The 17,130-nt window shown below is 37.3% G+C and overlaps 1 protein-coding gene and 1 long non-coding RNA gene across 3 annotated transcripts in view; both read right to left on the minus strand.

The window, feature by feature from the left end:
* Window positions 1–3,184: 3,184 nt before the first annotated feature.
* LOC106090267 (calcium/calmodulin-dependent protein kinase kinase 1) overlaps window positions 3,185–17,130 on the minus strand; it is a 76,704-nt gene continuing 62,758 nt past the window's right edge. For both annotated transcript variants that reach the window (XM_013256404.2, XM_013256403.2), the window contains 4 exons: window positions 16,597–16,784; window positions 14,760–14,993; window positions 3,488–3,777; window positions 3,185–3,437 (listed from right to left, as the gene is read on the minus strand). In XM_013256404.2, coding sequence (XP_013111858.1) covers window positions 3,362–3,437; window positions 3,488–3,777; window positions 14,760–14,993; window positions 16,597–16,784 — 788 coding nt within the window. In that variant the 3' untranslated portion in view covers window positions 3,185–3,361. The remainder of the gene's footprint in view (window positions 3,438–3,487; window positions 3,778–14,759; window positions 14,994–16,596; window positions 16,785–17,130) is intronic.
* Window positions 8,520–10,340, minus strand: LOC106090269 (uncharacterized). Its single transcript, XR_001221779.2, has 3 exons — window positions 9,948–10,340; window positions 9,739–9,877; window positions 8,520–9,646 (listed from the first exon to the last, which is right to left on the minus strand). It is a non-coding gene; the product is annotated as an uncharacterized LOC106090269 (long non-coding RNA).

Consider the following 17,130-nt stretch of genomic DNA (forward strand, 5'->3'; position numbering starts at 1 on the left):
CTAAGATATGTTTCTATCGACCTCTCAAGAGTCTTCAGCATAAAGTGTGACACACTAATAGGATGAAAATCTGTCGTCTTCGTGTGGAAGGGGTTTTCCTGCTTTCGGAACAAAAATTACCTTCGTGTCTCTCCATCCCACAGGTATATATGACATTCTTATACAAGCAGGGTGTATCTCCCTAAGCTAGGGAACCAGCCTATCAGACACAGCTTGTAATACACCATCAGGGCCTGGCGACTGAAGGGAGTCGAAGCTTCTTATCGCCCAAAGGTACACAAGTTGCCATACATAATACAATTTTTTATTTTGGTTGCGTTCAACGTTGGCTGCTATCCATAATCGACCAAAAATTTATTATGGTACGTGTAAGGCAAAAATCTTAGGTAAGTAAAATGCAAGTTTACGAGGTAAGTATAAGGTAAATGTGATAAGAGAGGCTTCCACAACGACATTCCTGAGACCAATTCTGAAAATTCACTGGGAAAAAACTCCCAGGAAATTGATTTCTACCTCGAATAAAATGATGCTATTCTTACTGAATGGGGAGAGGAAATGTTTGTAGGAGGGAGGTTCAAATTTTCGAAAACAGCTGTTTTGCTTCAGCTGTTTTGTTTTGGCAAAACATTGACCATTTTTTTTTTTTGGAAAAAGAACATAAAATGAAAAAAACAAAAAGTTATAAAAGTGGTTAAAAAGTTTACAAACATGATTGGTATTGCTTTTGTTTTTTAATAGTGCACGATTATGGCCTACAGCTTGTCACGATATTTCTGTGTTCTGATAATAACTTTCCGTTTTCATCCAACAATCGTTGGTGGACATATAAATTGATTGTGTCGCGTTGTCTTGGTTAGATAAATAGATTAATTGTGCCGTGAGGTCTTGGTTGTATGCGTTTGCATGCGGGGCACATATCTTGTACGTTGGCGTTTTCCCTTGCCAAAAGGAGTTTAGGTGGCTGAATCTACCGGATCGTACTTGGGCAGAACTACTTTAGTAAGTAGTATAGAGGTTTGCTTCTACTTCGTCGTCATGAATGCTGTGGTGGTCTGCCTGATACGCTTTTCTTGGTGGTTGGGATGGCTGTTGGACATAGTGCTGTTGAAAAGCGACTTATGGATTTATTTCTATTCCTGTGGAGTAAATGTCGCCAAATGTGGCGCCAAATAAGTTTGAATAATTCATGGTAAAGAGTTCAATGTTGCAAATCTGCCCACGAACATTCCATTAAGGAACAGGCAGAAAACTTCTTGCATTTCAATGAGTGCGGCCCGATTCTACTTTAAGCTCAATGATAAGGGACCCCCTTCTAGTGTCCGGCTCCGAACGGCGTGCCACTTAGCGATATCTCCTTATACATAGAATATTAAAATATGAACCACGTATTTTGATACCTATTTATATTCATATACCAATTCTAGAATACTCGTCTTTTATTGTCAATAAAACTGAAAAACTTATACAAATCTTCTTTGGGGGTACATGACACATTTAAACCGGGAGAACTTAACAAAACTGGTACTTTTCTATGAACAAGTGCATAATGAATTGTTCGTAAATAGTAAGAAGCAGAGGTGTGCACGTGAGTCGTCAGTTGTTGTGTCACGCGTGAATCGTGAGTGAGATCCAAATCGAATCACGTGATCGTGCGTGAGCGTAATTAAAATAAAATTCTTCGTGCGTGAGCGTGAATCACGACTCACGAGAAAATCACGAAACACGAGATATCCAGACTCATGAGAAAATCACGACTTAGGGGTAGTATTCTATTCTGCTTTCGGAAAAGTCGCTGAAATTTTTAATTGTTTCGAGAGCGAAATTTGGCAGCAATTAAATGTTTTTATTTCCATACCAAAACACGTTTCCTTTCTGTAGTTATGGTTTTCTTTATTTAATTAATTTTTTTTTTCGAAAAAAAATAAAAAATATCTAAAGGCTGATACTACGTTCTTTTTTGCGGAAAATTTCCGAAAAACGTTCTTGACTTGATCTTGACTTCTTGAGCTTTCAGAGGGCGTAAATATTATCCGATTTGCCTGAAAATTTATACAACGGCTTCTCCCATGACTTTCAATGTACGTGGCAAATATGGTCCGAATCAGTCTGTAGCCTGATACAGCTCCCATATAAACCGATCTCTCTATTTTACTTCTTGAGCCCCTGAAGGGCGCAATTCAAATTGGCTGCAATTTCAAATCCTGGCGAGACCATCAGAAAAATTTTCAGCGGTGGCTTTGCCCTCTCCTAATGCTGGCAACATTTGTGAGGTACTATGCCATGTAAAACTTCTCTCCAAAGAGGTGTCGCACTGCGGCACGCCGTTCGGACTCGGCTATAAGGAGGAGGCCTCTTATCATTGAGCTTAAACTTGAATCCAACAGCACTCATTGATATGCCCCTGTTCTTTAGCGCAATGCAATTTGCAATTTTGCTTCTACTATGGTCTTCAACATTCAATTCAATTCATAACTTGATATAGCTGCAATATGAAATCAATTCTTTTCTTTTATCCCTTGTTTGCCTAGAAAAGAGATATCGGGAAAAGAACTCGACAAATGCAATCTATGGTGGACGGTATATAGATCCCGCCAAACTTAGCACTTTTACTTGTTTCATTATATGTTCATTTTCCAGAAACTAATAGTCAAATGTTTAGCCAAAATGAAACAGCTAAACCAAAACTGTTGTTTTCGAAAATTCGAAATTCCCTCTCCCAAATTTTTGCTCTCATCATTTAATAAGAATGGGAGGATTATATTCGAGGAAGACATGCATTAAAGTACGTTTATTCCCAGGGAGTTTTCAGAATTGGGCTAAAAATATTGTCGTAATTTTAAATAAATTGGAAATGTAAAAATGTTGGCTTGGTTTCTTCAGTGTTTTTTTAATAACTCTGTCAATTTTTAAGCTATACAATTTCTTCCCAGTGCGAAAGTTTTGAAATTTAGTCAAATAAATTGGCCATACTGAGCTTAAGTTTTAGGTAAGTTAAAAATTATAGCCCAAAGAAGTTTGGAGAAGTGGTCAACGGATTTTTTTTAAACCAAAACCCAATGAATGTGCCAACTATCTTTGTGTAGAATGCTAACTGCAAAGGCATTTCGGACTTATTTAATTTTCTACTTGTGAAGATATCCTTAATAAGATCAGACATTATGGTCGAAATAGCTATTTGTATTTATTTTTTTTTATTAACTTTTAGTTGTTTATGAATCGCTATATCAAAATAACATATGTTGACGATAGGTTTAACAATTTTTTAAAGAGAATAATATTAAGTATTTATGTAACCTATAATATTTTTATATTTTGAATTTAATTCAACTTGTGCTTTTGAAGACTTGAAGGACTGGGTCTACTAATGTTCCTCATTTGTGCCATTTGAAGCGGAGTATTCGGAGAGAGCGGGAAGTATGTTATCAACACATATTTGTCTAAAATGAATAGAATTAGCACTTCAGCAATGGAACCAAAACAAACGTACCTGTCTTCAATGTTGTTGTATGATCCGGGTGCAGAGTTTGAGCGTCCAGCACGAACAAATCGCTCTAAACGTGAGCCGCCACGTTGGGGAGCTCGGCCAGAAACACCACGAGAAAATGGGTTGCCAAATGAATGCTGTTTTAGCATTGTCTTTATCAGAATTAACGTATCCAGTTTTGGAATACTACGTACTACAGAGTTGATGTCACAATCGTCAACTTGCACTAATCGACAATTTTCCTCCTCACTTGGTAAGGGATGCATACCACTCACTTCGACCCATGGGTGAACCTGTAAAATACAAGGAATTACAAACGCATGGTGTTAAAAACACATTCAAACAATAATCGTTATGGTTTGTGGACTGAATTGGTCAGTAAATAACTGATGTTATTTCATTGTAGTTCTCCAAACGTTTTGTTGGCGTTATTCCAACCTCATCAGGAGATACTATATTTTTCTGTGCATTATAACATAAAGTTTAACTCAGCTTTGTTTTCATATATCACACAGCAATTTTTTAAAGTTATAAAAAAAGGACATCACGACAGCGTTAAAAAAAACTAATAATTTATATAGAAATAATAATATTGGGCAATTCCATTGCCAGGTGTTATACATTTTTACTGAAATATACCAGTATGGTTTTAGGCCACACAGACCTAAATTTGACCGATTAAACATGGAATTGACTTATAAAAAACGTTTCAAAACAAGGTTTTAATTGCTTTAATTATTTTTGACATTGAAATCCGATTATTTTTGTATCATGGCAAGTGATTGGTAAGGATGGCATACGTTGAAAATATTTTTAATTGTACGAATTAAATTATTATTTAATAATACAAATTGTGAGCATCTATTTCTGCCTTCTGTTCCGCAATTCTGTAACTTATAACGAACAACGATTAGTTAAATATGTCGACAAGAAAATCGTTTGCACTAACTATTATTTTATTCTCTAATACCTCGTTATTCTATTAACGTTATCTATTTTTTCTCTCTTTACGGTGTTGCTTTACTATCAATACCGTATGGTACTGAAATGAGGACGTTGGGTATCAACTTTTCTATGGGACTCAAATGAAAGGCATTCGGGAGTAGATTGCGTGGTAGATTACGATGTGGTCAGGAAGTAGGAATAGGCTTTATAATTTATTGATAGCGTGAGGGGGCGGACCCTCCACCGTTACCCCAAAAACACCACCCAAAATCAAAAGTGGATCGATAAGGACAATATGGGTATCAAATGAAAAGAATGCAGAGTAGATAACAAATCTGGCATACAAATTCATGTCGAAGTATAGAGGGTCACCCCACCCCCACAAAACCGCCCGTATCGGAAGGGGGACGGAACCTTCCCCTTATGGCAAAAACACAACCCAAAATCAAAAGTGGACCGATCGAGAAAATATAGGTATTAAATGAAAGGAGAGTAGAATACGAATATGGTATTAAAATTTGAGTCTAAATAGCCATTGGGCCGCCCCAACCCTCAAAACTCCCCCAAATAGACATATTGGACGTTCATTTCAATATGGGACTCAAATGGAAGGTATTCGGGAGTAGATTTCGAATCTGGGATACAAAATCAGATCGAAGTATAGGGGATCACGCCATCCCTCAAAAACGCCGTTAGTCCCATTAGCTTAGCTGAACCGATTTTCTTAAAATTTTCATAGATTGTGTACTTTTGTCTGGAAGGAAACATAGGCTATATATTTTTAGATATCGAGTGGAGGTCGACCCTTACCCCAAAAATCCACCCATATCCGAAAGTGGTCCGATGGGCACAATAAGCGTATCAAATGAAAGGTAATGGAGACCAGAAAACGAATTTGGTATTAAAATTTGGGTACAAGAACTCAGCGGGGCCCCAATCCCAAAACTCCTCCAAACAGATATATTCGAAGTTCATGTCAATATGGGACTCAAATGAAAAGTTTTTGGCATTAGAGTATAAATATGGCATAAAACATTAGGTCCAAATAATGGGAGATCGCCCACCCCCGAATACCCCAAAATGGGCATATTAGCCGACCATGGCTATATGGAACTCAAATGAATGGTATTAGGGAGTAGATTACGTATATGACATTAAAATTTGCGTTGAAGTCTAGGTGGCGCTTTTCCTCAAATGAAAGGTATTTGAGAGTAGAAAACGAATTTGATAACCAATTTTGGAGCCAAGTGAACTTCATTTCCGTTAGGAATAAAGAACGGATTTGATATCTATTTCAGTGCAAAGTGCAGGTGGCCGCCCCAACCCTAAAACACCCTCCAAACAGTTCATATTTACCGGCCAGAAGAAGGCGCAGCGTAGCGGCCCCGGTTCGGCTACTTATCTAATAAAATATTTCGATAAAAATCAGTTGAAGAAACACAGAGAATTTTGCGAGACTTTATAAGACTTACCCCAAAATGGGCATATTAGCCGACCATGGCTACATGGAACTCAAATAAATGGTATTAGGGAGTAGATTACGAATATGACATTAACATTTGCGTTCAAGTCTAGGTGGCGCTTTTCCTCAAATGAAAGGTATTTGAGAGTAGAAAACGAATTTGATATCCAATTTTGGAGCCAAGTGAACTTCATTTCCGTTGGGAATAAAGAACGGATTTGATGTATAATTTCAGTGCAAAGTGCAGGTGGACGCCCCAACCCTAAAACACCCTCCAAACAGTTCATATTTACCGGCCATGTTTTAAATGATCATGTATGGCATTGTACCTCGCAAATGTCGTCAACATTTAGAGGGGATAAACGCCGCTTTGTCCGATGTTCTCGCCAGGATTCGAACGCGTTCAACGTCATAGGCTGCAATGGCACGAATTCGAGATCCGCATTCAGGGTGAAGTGTCCCCAACGCTAAATAGATATTAGAGAGCTAAAGAAGGCGCAGCGGAGCCGGCCCGGTTCGGCTAGTTATCTAATAAAATATTTCGATAAAAATCTGTTGAAGAAACACAGAGAATTTTGCGAGACTTTGTAAAATGATCTAACGATATGCTGTTATACTACGATATAAAATAAAAAAAATTTTAAAAATTTGACAAAAACAATTTCTTTATGTGTCTACGACAGATAAACAAAAGAATAGAACAAAAGAGCAAAAATAAATATTTTTTAATTGGTGTCTCCCATTTTTTTGTACGGTGTGAGTGAATCAGCTGATTGCAATTCTATTGCGATGACTATTTGTGCAAATTTTGCGATGTAAACTATTGGGTTGCCCAAAAAGTAATTGCGGATTTTTTTAAAAGAAAGTAAATGCATTTTTAATAAAACTTAGAATGAACTTTAATCAAATATATATTTTTTTTTACACTTTTTTTCTAAAGCAAGCTAAAAGTAACAGCTGATAACTGACAGAAGAAAGAATGCAACTACAGAGTCACAAGCTGTGAAAAAATTTGTCAACGCCGACTATATGAAAAATCCGCAATTACTTTTTGGGCAACCCAATAAATAAAACAAACACAACAGCCGACCCTGCACCAGTTTATAAAAATAAAGAATATTTTTATGTTTAAAATTGCATTCTTATTGTACTCTAGTTGCTTGTGACAAGAATAAATGCCTCTGTTCTTAGTTATTTGCACGATTTTTTTAGTAATTGTTAAACAAATAGTTTGATAATACCAGGGACCGATTGCCACAAAACCGAAATGATAATTATTTTGTCGGTGCTAGCATTAAAACGGCATAGGGTTACCAAAGCAGAATAAAGAATCGCACTTTATGATATGTATACATTGACACGTTTTGCTTATGTTGTTTTGGAAAACCATTCAACCATTCACACCGGATGAGATGTTTTGCAATTTTTCATTTTCTAACACTGCAACATAAACTTCATGATGCATTATTGTTAAGATTTATTTTCACTAGCTTCTGCTACAAAATGTTGTTTATTTTTGTTTGTTTAGGAAGAAATTTGATTTTTATTTTTTGACATTATTCAGAGCTGTGTTTTTAAGCACAATTTACGCATTTATTTGGGCCCATATGCTTTGAGTGACTCGCTTTTGTGGCAAACGTGTCGTTTTTCACTTATAAATTAAAAAAAAAAAAAAAAACATTCGTTTTCAGAGCATTATAAAGGAAAAACGAGTCGCTTGTCCAAAACATCTTTGGTTTGAACATAGTAACTAATACTATGTCAGCTGCTATTGTAGGTTTTTGAATACGAAATGCTATAGTGGGTTTATTGTACAATAATCGTTTAATATCTATTGGGCACTTTAATGCTTCATTAGCAAATATTTATGAATACACTGATAAGAAAAATGACGGTACTTTGCCAATACTGCCTGGTATTATTTTGTTCCCGTCATTGGCAAAGTTTTTTAATACCATTTGGTATCAATTCAATACCAGACAAAGGAGGTTATTAAGAATTGATGGCGTCACATTTATATTCTTGCAAATTTTGGCTATTAACATTCCACTAAGTAACAGTGGCAAACTTCTCACCCATCAATGAGTATAGTCCGATTCAAGTTTAAGCTCAATGATAAGGGGGTCTCCTCCTTATAGTCGAGTCCGAACGGCGTGCCGCAGAGCGACACATCTTGGTAGAGAAGTTTTACATGACATATTAGGTTAGGTTAGGTTGAAAAGAGGGTGCAGATATAAATCCGTCCCATGCCACTATGGACATACACCTAAGCCAGTAATCGGCTTGTTGTGCGCTCTAAAAACAATAAGGTACCCTCTAAAAAGAAAATTTTAAGTTAGGAATTCCGTGCTACTTACAAAATCCTTAATTGTTTTCAATGCCACTCCCCTAAGTTGGTTCATGTCTGATATTATGTCTCCACCTAAGTTCCGCTATCTGTTGGACGCGAAAGCCGGGCAATGACAAAGGAAATGCGCCGACGTCTCATCATCTTACCCGCATGCCCTACACATGCTATCACTTGCCGCGCCGATTTTACATAAGTGAGCTCGTAGTCCTATGTGTCCCGTTATGATACCAATAGCTATACTGACCTCCTTCTTGCTTCCTTTCAGTAATAGCCTCGTCTTCTCACGATTTGTATCCCCCCATAAGATTTTCGGCGTCCTACCGACTGTTTCGCTTTTCCACAATGTTGCATGCGCATTCGTCGCCCAATCCCTTAACTCGGACTGCGTAGACGATGCGGATTTTGCATCGTTTGAATGCCGGCACATTACCTCATAAATGTTGGCATGGCATATTACCTCACAAATGTTGCCAGCTTTAGGAGGGGAAAGCCACCGCTGAAAAATTTTCCTGATGGTCTCGCCAGGATTCGAACTCGGGCGTTCAGCGTCATAGGCGGACATGCTAACCTCATCGCACCAGAAGTGATGTTGAGCTCTGCACTTAAAATATTGTCGCCATTATAAAATATTTGTTAAAGATATAAATAAAATGTTTTAATACAATTTGAGTGCGTAAAAACCTGTTCATCGAAATCGAAGTTGTACAAATTCTAAGGACATTCTACATAAAAACCATGATAGTTCATTGTGTGGAAAACGATGCTGTGTTGGTGCATTCATATGAAATCCACTTCTGTGAATCGATGGATATGGAATCAATTGCTGAATACATAGAACTGAGGTAGGTCATGGTATAACATTACATTATCATTATTAACATAAATAATCAAAATAAAATTAGATTAAAATTATTTTCAATGGTTTGGGGTGGAATAATAAATAACGGTTTGGTACTAAAACCAATACCAGTTCGGTAATAAGGCTTTTACCAAGAGGTACCAATCATTCTATGGTTCATCCATACCATCTGGTATTGTTTTTGTACCATACAGTGTTACTTTACTATCAATACCGTATGGTATCAACTTTTCTCTGGGTGTACTACATGCAAACGAAGTGCTTTATGCTCCTTCTCTGGTTGGGAACATAGTCTTTGTGCGAAACCTTATTAAAGATGGATACGATGTTCTATTCAAGAATAACAGATGTTGCATTAATATTGGCTTGAAAGATACAGGATTGGCTGATATTGATGGTGATGTGTACATTTTGCGTCAATCTGAGGGTGTAAATTTGGTAATGCAACACAACGAAAATTGTATACATCAATGGCACCGTAAACTAGGACATCGTGATCCTGAGGCAATTATTAGAAACATGTTCAAATCCAATTTAGCCGAAAATCTGAAAATAATTGAATGTGGAATCAAAGAAATTTGTGAAAAATGTGTAAAGGGTAAAATGACATGTTTGTCTTTTCCGAAAGAATCACTCACTAAATCATTGGCGCCTTTGGTTTTGATTTATAGTGATGTCTGTGGATCGTGGATGCAAACGGTGACACTATCAGGAAAACCGTATGTAGACACCATTATTGATTATTATTCGGAATTCACTGTAATAAGGCTAATATCGCTGTAATCGGAAATTGTACAAGTATATAAGGATGTTGTTTGGTTTTGTCGCACAAGTTTCGATCATATACCTAAGAAAATTCGTTCTGATAGCGGAGGCGAATATGTTGAAAAAAGCTTTTCTGATTTTTTAAGGTCCCAAGGTATTGAAAATCAATTGACAGCTTCGTATTCTCCTTAACAACCTTAACAACCAGGAAGGTAAGTTCACGAACAGTCTTGCAGTGTAAGAAGGAGATTAACGCCTTCTCTGAGGATGGGAAAATCCGTACGTTTGGGTGCTGGACCATAACGGAGTAAGGGGAAATGAAAGGGCAGACGATTTGGCAATAAAGGCCAGAGGACTGCCGTCAATAAACTTGGTTACCCGAAGTCTTTCGGGTCGACGCAGTTCGAGTTTAGGTAGTGGGCGACGAATGCGCATGCAACATAGTGGAACAGCTATGGGGGATCCAGGTCGTGAGAAAACGAGGCTATTTCTGAAAGGAAGCAAGAAGGAGGTCAGTATAGCTATTGGTATCATAACGGGACACATAGGACTACGAGCTCACTTATGTAAAATCGGCGCGGCAAGTGATAGCATGTGTAGGGCATGCGGCGAAGATGATGAGACGTTGGAGCATTTCCTTTGTCATTGCCCGGCTTTCGCGTCTAACAGATACCGGCACTTAGGTGGAGACACAATACCAGACATGAACCAACTTAGGGGAGTGGTATTTAAAACAATTAAGGATTGTGTAAGTAGCACGGAATTCCTAACTTAAAATTTTCTTTTTAAAGGTTACTTTATAGTTTTTAGAGCGCACAACAAGCCGATTACTGGCTTAGGTGTATGTCCATAGTGGCATGGGACGGATTAATATCTGCACCCTCTTTTCAACCTAACCTAACCTAATGTAAACTTGAAACAAGAACTTCATCAAAAGTCAACAAAGGTATAGCGGCCAGGAGACTAATCGATGAAATTTGGTTCGCCAATGAAATAAAGGAAAAAAGTTCAATGGTTAGAGGCAATGCAAGATGAAATAGAGTCAATGAGGAGCAATGGCACATGAGAACTTTATACACTTCCAGAAGGCCGAACTGCAATTGGAAGTAAGTGGATATATAAATTGAAATGAAATGCCGATGGTGATATATGTCGTTTCAAAGTCAGGCCAGTTGCTCAAGGGTTCTCGCAAAAGTACAGAGTAGACTATGATGAGGTATCTGCACCAGTTGCAACTCATAGAAAATTCAAAATTTTGTTGTCCATTGCTGCAAAAAAAGAATCTCATTGTAAACCCTTTAGACGCCAAGACTGCGTTTTTGAATGGCAAGTTATCAGAAACTGTAAACATGAAGCAGCCACTTGGATTTCAAAATCAAAATGAAGAATTTGTATGTTTTTTGAAAAAAAAGTATATATATGGATAAAAACAAGTTGCTGTACATGGAATTCGGTCTTATTGTAGATGAAGTACTTCCAAAATTAGGTTTCAAACAAAGTATGAACAACTTGTGTTTATATTCGGGAAATGTAAAAGAAATTGTTGTTACGTCCTCATAACAGTGAAGGATATAACAACAATTTTGCAGAAATGTTTTTCGACAACTAATGTGGGTGGCATTCAACTTTAGCTTGCAATTGAAATATACAAAGACAAAAACGAAAATTTTGTACTTAACCAGACGGGTAACATTGAAAGAATTGTCGAAGAATGTGGTTTGAGTAATGCAAAACCAGCAACAACTTCAATGGATACAAGTTATGGAAAAGGAGGAGATGCTAAGCCTCTAGACACAAATAATAAATATGGAAAGCTAATTGGACACCTGCTATACATGTCTGTTAATACAAGACCAGATATTTCGAAGGTATTTTAGCACAGATGGTTTCTAATGTTTCTACAGTGGGTTAGAAGACGGGACTCAGTGCAAACGAGTGCTAAAATATCTAATGAGTACTGCTACTATGAAATTTAAACTGAGCGACAAAGAAAAAGGTCTGATTGGATACGCAGATGCCAACTAGGCTGAAGAACAAACACAAAGAAAATCTAATAGAGGTAGAATATTTTTCTACAATGGTGGTACAATTGAATGGTCCTGTCAACTTGTGAAGACGAGTACATTTCACTTTCAGAAGCAGCTAAAAGAAACAAAAATGTAAATATTGGAAGATATTGAAGGTCCAATTGAAGCACCAATATCAATATTCAACGACAATCAAAGCTGTCTGCGCCTAGTTAGTGATGACAAATTTTCTTTCCGAACCAAACACATGGGTACAAAATATAAATTAACAAAAGACTTTGTAAAGAAAGGAATAATGACATGCATATATTGTCCAATGGAGGAGATGGAGGACGAATGACACCAGTTTTGAGATTAAGCGAAGAATAATACTGGCAAGCAGATGCTACTTTGGACTAAGTAAGCAGTTTAGAAACAAGGCCACCTCTCGACAGACAAAGATTACGCTATACAAGACACTGATACTACCCGTGCTGTCAATCCCATGGCAGCCGGTTGTACCTACCGGATTGACCCGATGGAGTTCTCCATCGGCAAGGGCTGCCGCCTCAGTGTACAACACACTGCTACAACAACAACAACAACTACCCGTGCTGTTATATGGTTCTGAAGCATGGGTACTTGTGAAAGCAGATGGGGCAGTACTTGGAGTATTTGAGAGAAAGATTCTTCGTAAAATATATGGACCAGTTTGCGTTAACGGAGAATATAGGCGACGTATGAACCACGAGCTATATGACGATGATAGCATAGTTACACGCATCAAAATACAACGGCTGCATTGACTAGGTCATGTTGTCAGAATGGATGAAGAAGCTCCAGCAAAGAAGTCTTTTAAAGGCAAACACGGTAATACACGCAAACCGGGAAGACCAAAAGCCCGAAGGAAAGATCAAGTTGTGGGAGACACATCGAAACTTGGTGTCAGAGATTTTAGAATGAGCGCAGAAGATCGAAGCGCTTGGAACGCTATTCTACGTTCGGCTGGTGGAACAAATATTCTGTCATTGCCAATTAAAGTAAAGTAAGGAGGAGATGATAGTCGATATATTTACCAAACCACTAACAGCATCTAAGAATATAACTCTCGGTGAAAAATTTAATTTCAAGTTAATGAGGTGGAGTGTTGAACTTTGTTAATTCTTATGAACATTCACTTGTTTAAATTACATCAATATCGTTTGAATTTATATTTGTGCTTTAAAAAGGCGTATTTAATAAGGTGGCACAGCTGATGGAACTTGATATGTCAATTCATTTTTGAATTCGCCTCATCAAAATATAAACTTCAAAATAAAAATTCTCTAAATTGATTTTTGTGTTTGCTGCTGTTATGGTTCTTAAACTTTGGTTTTATAATGGTACGCGTCCAACAACCTTATTCGCTTTGTCGCCCCCAAAAAGATTCAAAAAGCTCTGAAGAACAGAGACAAAATTTACGGCAGTACAAGAATGTAGAATGTAGAAGATAAGGAGTCAACATGCACCACAATTAATGGAAGTCAGGCGGGCTGGAAAAGTTCCCTCCTATCTGCCATTTCTAGTCCCTATTGTATTCAGGAATCGCGAAAGGACTATGTGCCTAGAAATAATTTGGATTGGAACAAAGGTGTTCATTTAGCCATAGTCCTGCAGCTACCCCCGCAATTTCAGGCCAGTGCCACAATAGGTGGCCAACCGTATATAACTTATCCTCATCCCCCCCGTCAAAGTCATGACATTGCAATGACTTGTAAGGACTCTTATCAGTAGTGAGAGCGGCAGCTCCACATGTAGGAGTGGTTCTCTGAACACACCAAATTACCTCATATTGGTGAATGTCACCAAATTTATCTTTCGGTTTTTAACGTCAAACCCGTTGGCCAATCTTGGCACCATACTATATGCACTCTGAACGGCCACACACCAAGATTAAATCGTCATCCTCGTATCCAGCAAACTTTTACCCATTCCTTTTCAAATGATTTGAAAATCCCACAATTATCCAAGAGCCTCAAAAAGGGATACAAAACCCGTCCTTGTGGCGATTGAGCTCCAATCACAATATTCCTATTCGAGCCATTTGCTAGTAGTACGCTAATTATTCTGCCCATCAAAATAGTATGAACTAAATTCAGGAGGAAACCTCATGTTCACCACCGTGCATTTGACATTTGTGATGTGTGGTCCCTGGTTATAATCGAGACACAAGCCTATGAAGTTGGAAACAATTTCTGCCCAATTGGAATTGAGCAAAAACTACCCTGGTCTGCACTTGGTAGCTATTTTTTCGGTACATTAACCTAGTGAACAACTATTTAAACCTGCAACCTAGGTGGTTTTGTGGGTAAAGCCATGACATAATTACTGTAAACAGCTGAGTACAATTTTTTTTCGCGAAGTGCACTATCTATCAACGAGTTTTGGTTGTGTGTGTGTATTATAGTTAAGAACCAATTGTTGGGCAACTGTCACTACCCGTAAATGAATATATCTTGGGTAAAGCCTCTGGAGCTAATGGGAATTTTGAACATTTTATAATTTGTTTTTTCTTGCTTGATACTCAAATATTAATAAATTTCTTTCTTCTTGCTCTGATTGGTCGAAACAAATTTGCGGAAAATTTTAAAGTTCAGGGCGAATTGAATTTTCTTCGCCCTGTTTACAAATTTAGACATATCAAGTTCCAAAAAAGATGTTTTGTTGTAGCAATTCGTCGATGCGGCTACCTTATTAAACACGCCTTGGTACAGAATTTTATTTTTTCGTTTAGTATCTAAAATAAATTTGAATTAAACACAACGATTGTTGGCCTTGCAGCAATTTTCATATTATTTCAATACAAACAGCGGTTAATAGATTTTTTTTTTTTTAAATTGTGTAATTACCTTTAATTGGGGTAGAGTAATACGAGTCTCTGGATTTTTAGTTAACATGCGTTCTATACAATCTTTCAAATCTGGGCATGGTTTACTATTTTCGGGGAAAGAGAGCGGTTTGTTTTTTATTCTATCGTACAGCACTGGAACGGAAGCAGCCACAAACGGAACGTTTCCAAAAACCAAAGCGTACAATGTAGCACCTAGGGCCCATATATCGGCAGCTTTTCCACAATATACATTCTGCAAATAAAAAAAATACAAATATTAGCCTTGCGAAATTTGTCGATTGCATTTATTACTCATTAATCAATTAAAGGATACAGTAGAACTTTTGCAGCGTATCAATCAATTAAAGCGGCGGCGATCAACATGATACACTAATATAAACTCGTACTTGTAGTCCAAAATAGCGAGCCTTCGCCATAACTGTTTTAATAAAAAAAACATCAAAACGCTAAAACGGTTTCCAGAAATCTCAAAGCCGAAATTTTTCATACATTTTTTTTGTTTGAATTTTTGGGCTTTGGAAAATTGCTGACTTTTGACAAGTCAAATTTCCCTAAAAGCATAACATTATATTACAAGAAAAATTTTATTTATCTATTTTAATTAGCTTTTTTTATTCCAATAAAACCAGTATTGGGATACCTTTTCCCTAACTCGAGCTGGAATTTTTTGTAGATATGCTAGCCTACGACCCTGCGCACACGCACACTGTTTAGCAGCAAAAATAGGGCTGTTCTTTCAGTGGACATATCGGTGTGCAAAATTTTTGGAAACCCCTGGTGGTTTTTGGGCCCTAAGAGTGCTTATGGCCCGTTGCCCCTTACAGGGACAGCAAATTCGTAATCCAGGAGCTTAACATATGTGTACCAAATTGCATTGACATCGTGGGCATAAAGTGAAGTTTTAACAAAACTTGAATATAACATTTGCAAATTTTTAATTTAATAATTTATTATTTTTAATTTTATTAATTCCAATTAAAATGATTGAATAAATTTCTTATTGGATCAATTAAAAAATAATAGGAATTTTTAAAAATGTTTTATAATTTTTTTAAATTGTATATACAATTTTTAAGGTTGTATTTTTTGCCTTTCTCAAAAACTTTGATTGATATTAGATTGATATCATTTAGGAGATTGAAGTCATTTCAATCAAAAAATTTACTGGATCATACTATAGAAAAATTTTACGTTATCTGCAAAATTAACTGCACGGGAAATGAAAAGGATAGCTGGGTGGGAACAACAAGAAGCAAACTAAAAACAAGGTTAGCGCGACTCAAATCGGATTTGGGATGAAGACACAACACTTCAACATGGCACGGGATAGCTGTGAGCACCACACAGGCTGGAACTTCGAGGTCCGATCTGTGCGAGTTCATCGCTGTCACTAGAAGCTTAGCTGTGAGCTACCGGGCGCGTCCACAGGTTGCGGATAGTGGAATGCTCCATACGGAGTAGCTGCAATGGCAGTCGCGGACAATCAGCGTAAATACTGGCGAGTTATTAGCGCCTTTAAATAACCAATGGCCATCATGTTCCCGCGGCGATCGGTCGTATAGACCGGAACGAGCTTGCTCGCATATAAGATTTCGACGAGCATCGCTGCCCCCACATAAAATAAATAAAAAAAAACAAACAACCTTGACTTTGAGCTTAATTATTCATCAAAAAGTTGAGTGGATCTGGACTGGATCTGCTGCTAACACAGTTCGAACTTTTTATTTAGAAATTTTATTTTTTATTTTGAAATTTAAAAAACAAAAAACACTTCCAGAACTTTTTCGGTGAAATGTTTTTAGCCAAAGGGTACTTATGTTATTTTCAATATTTACCTGACCGACGTTTAATGTTTCGGGTGCTCTAAAAGCAGGAGTTCCAGCAGTAGAATAATTGGTCATTGTTGAATCCTCCCCGATAAATTCATTGCAGACCCCTAAATCTGCTATTTTTACTCGCCCACATTCAGTCAACAAAAGATTTCCTGGTTTTATATCGGCATGAATAATTCGCTGGTAATGTACTGAAAGATAAACCATAAATAAGATGGCATGTAGGAGTTTATAAATTAAATAAGTAAATGTCGAAATTTCTTAAAATAGTACTAAAATTTTAAAGTTAACACAATTTCCCTTCTCTTTTAGATTAAGTTCGATGGTTGGAAAGTCATAAAAAGTCAGTTGTTTGCTTTTTAGTTGTCCTTACCTGTCAATTAAATCAGTGCTCACAATCGGCAAAAATTCTCGGCACGGGTTAACAATGAGCACCACACAGCCTGGAACTTTGAGCTCGGATCTATGTGGTGTTCATCGTTATCACGAGAATCTTAGCAGGGAGCTACCGAGCGCGTCCACAGGTTGTGGATAGAG

This window comes from Stomoxys calcitrans, chromosome 2 (assembly GCF_963082655.1).
Source record: "Stomoxys calcitrans chromosome 2, idStoCalc2.1, whole genome shotgun sequence".
In the NCBI taxonomy this organism is placed as follows: Eukaryota; Metazoa; Arthropoda; class Insecta; order Diptera; family Muscidae; genus Stomoxys; species Stomoxys calcitrans.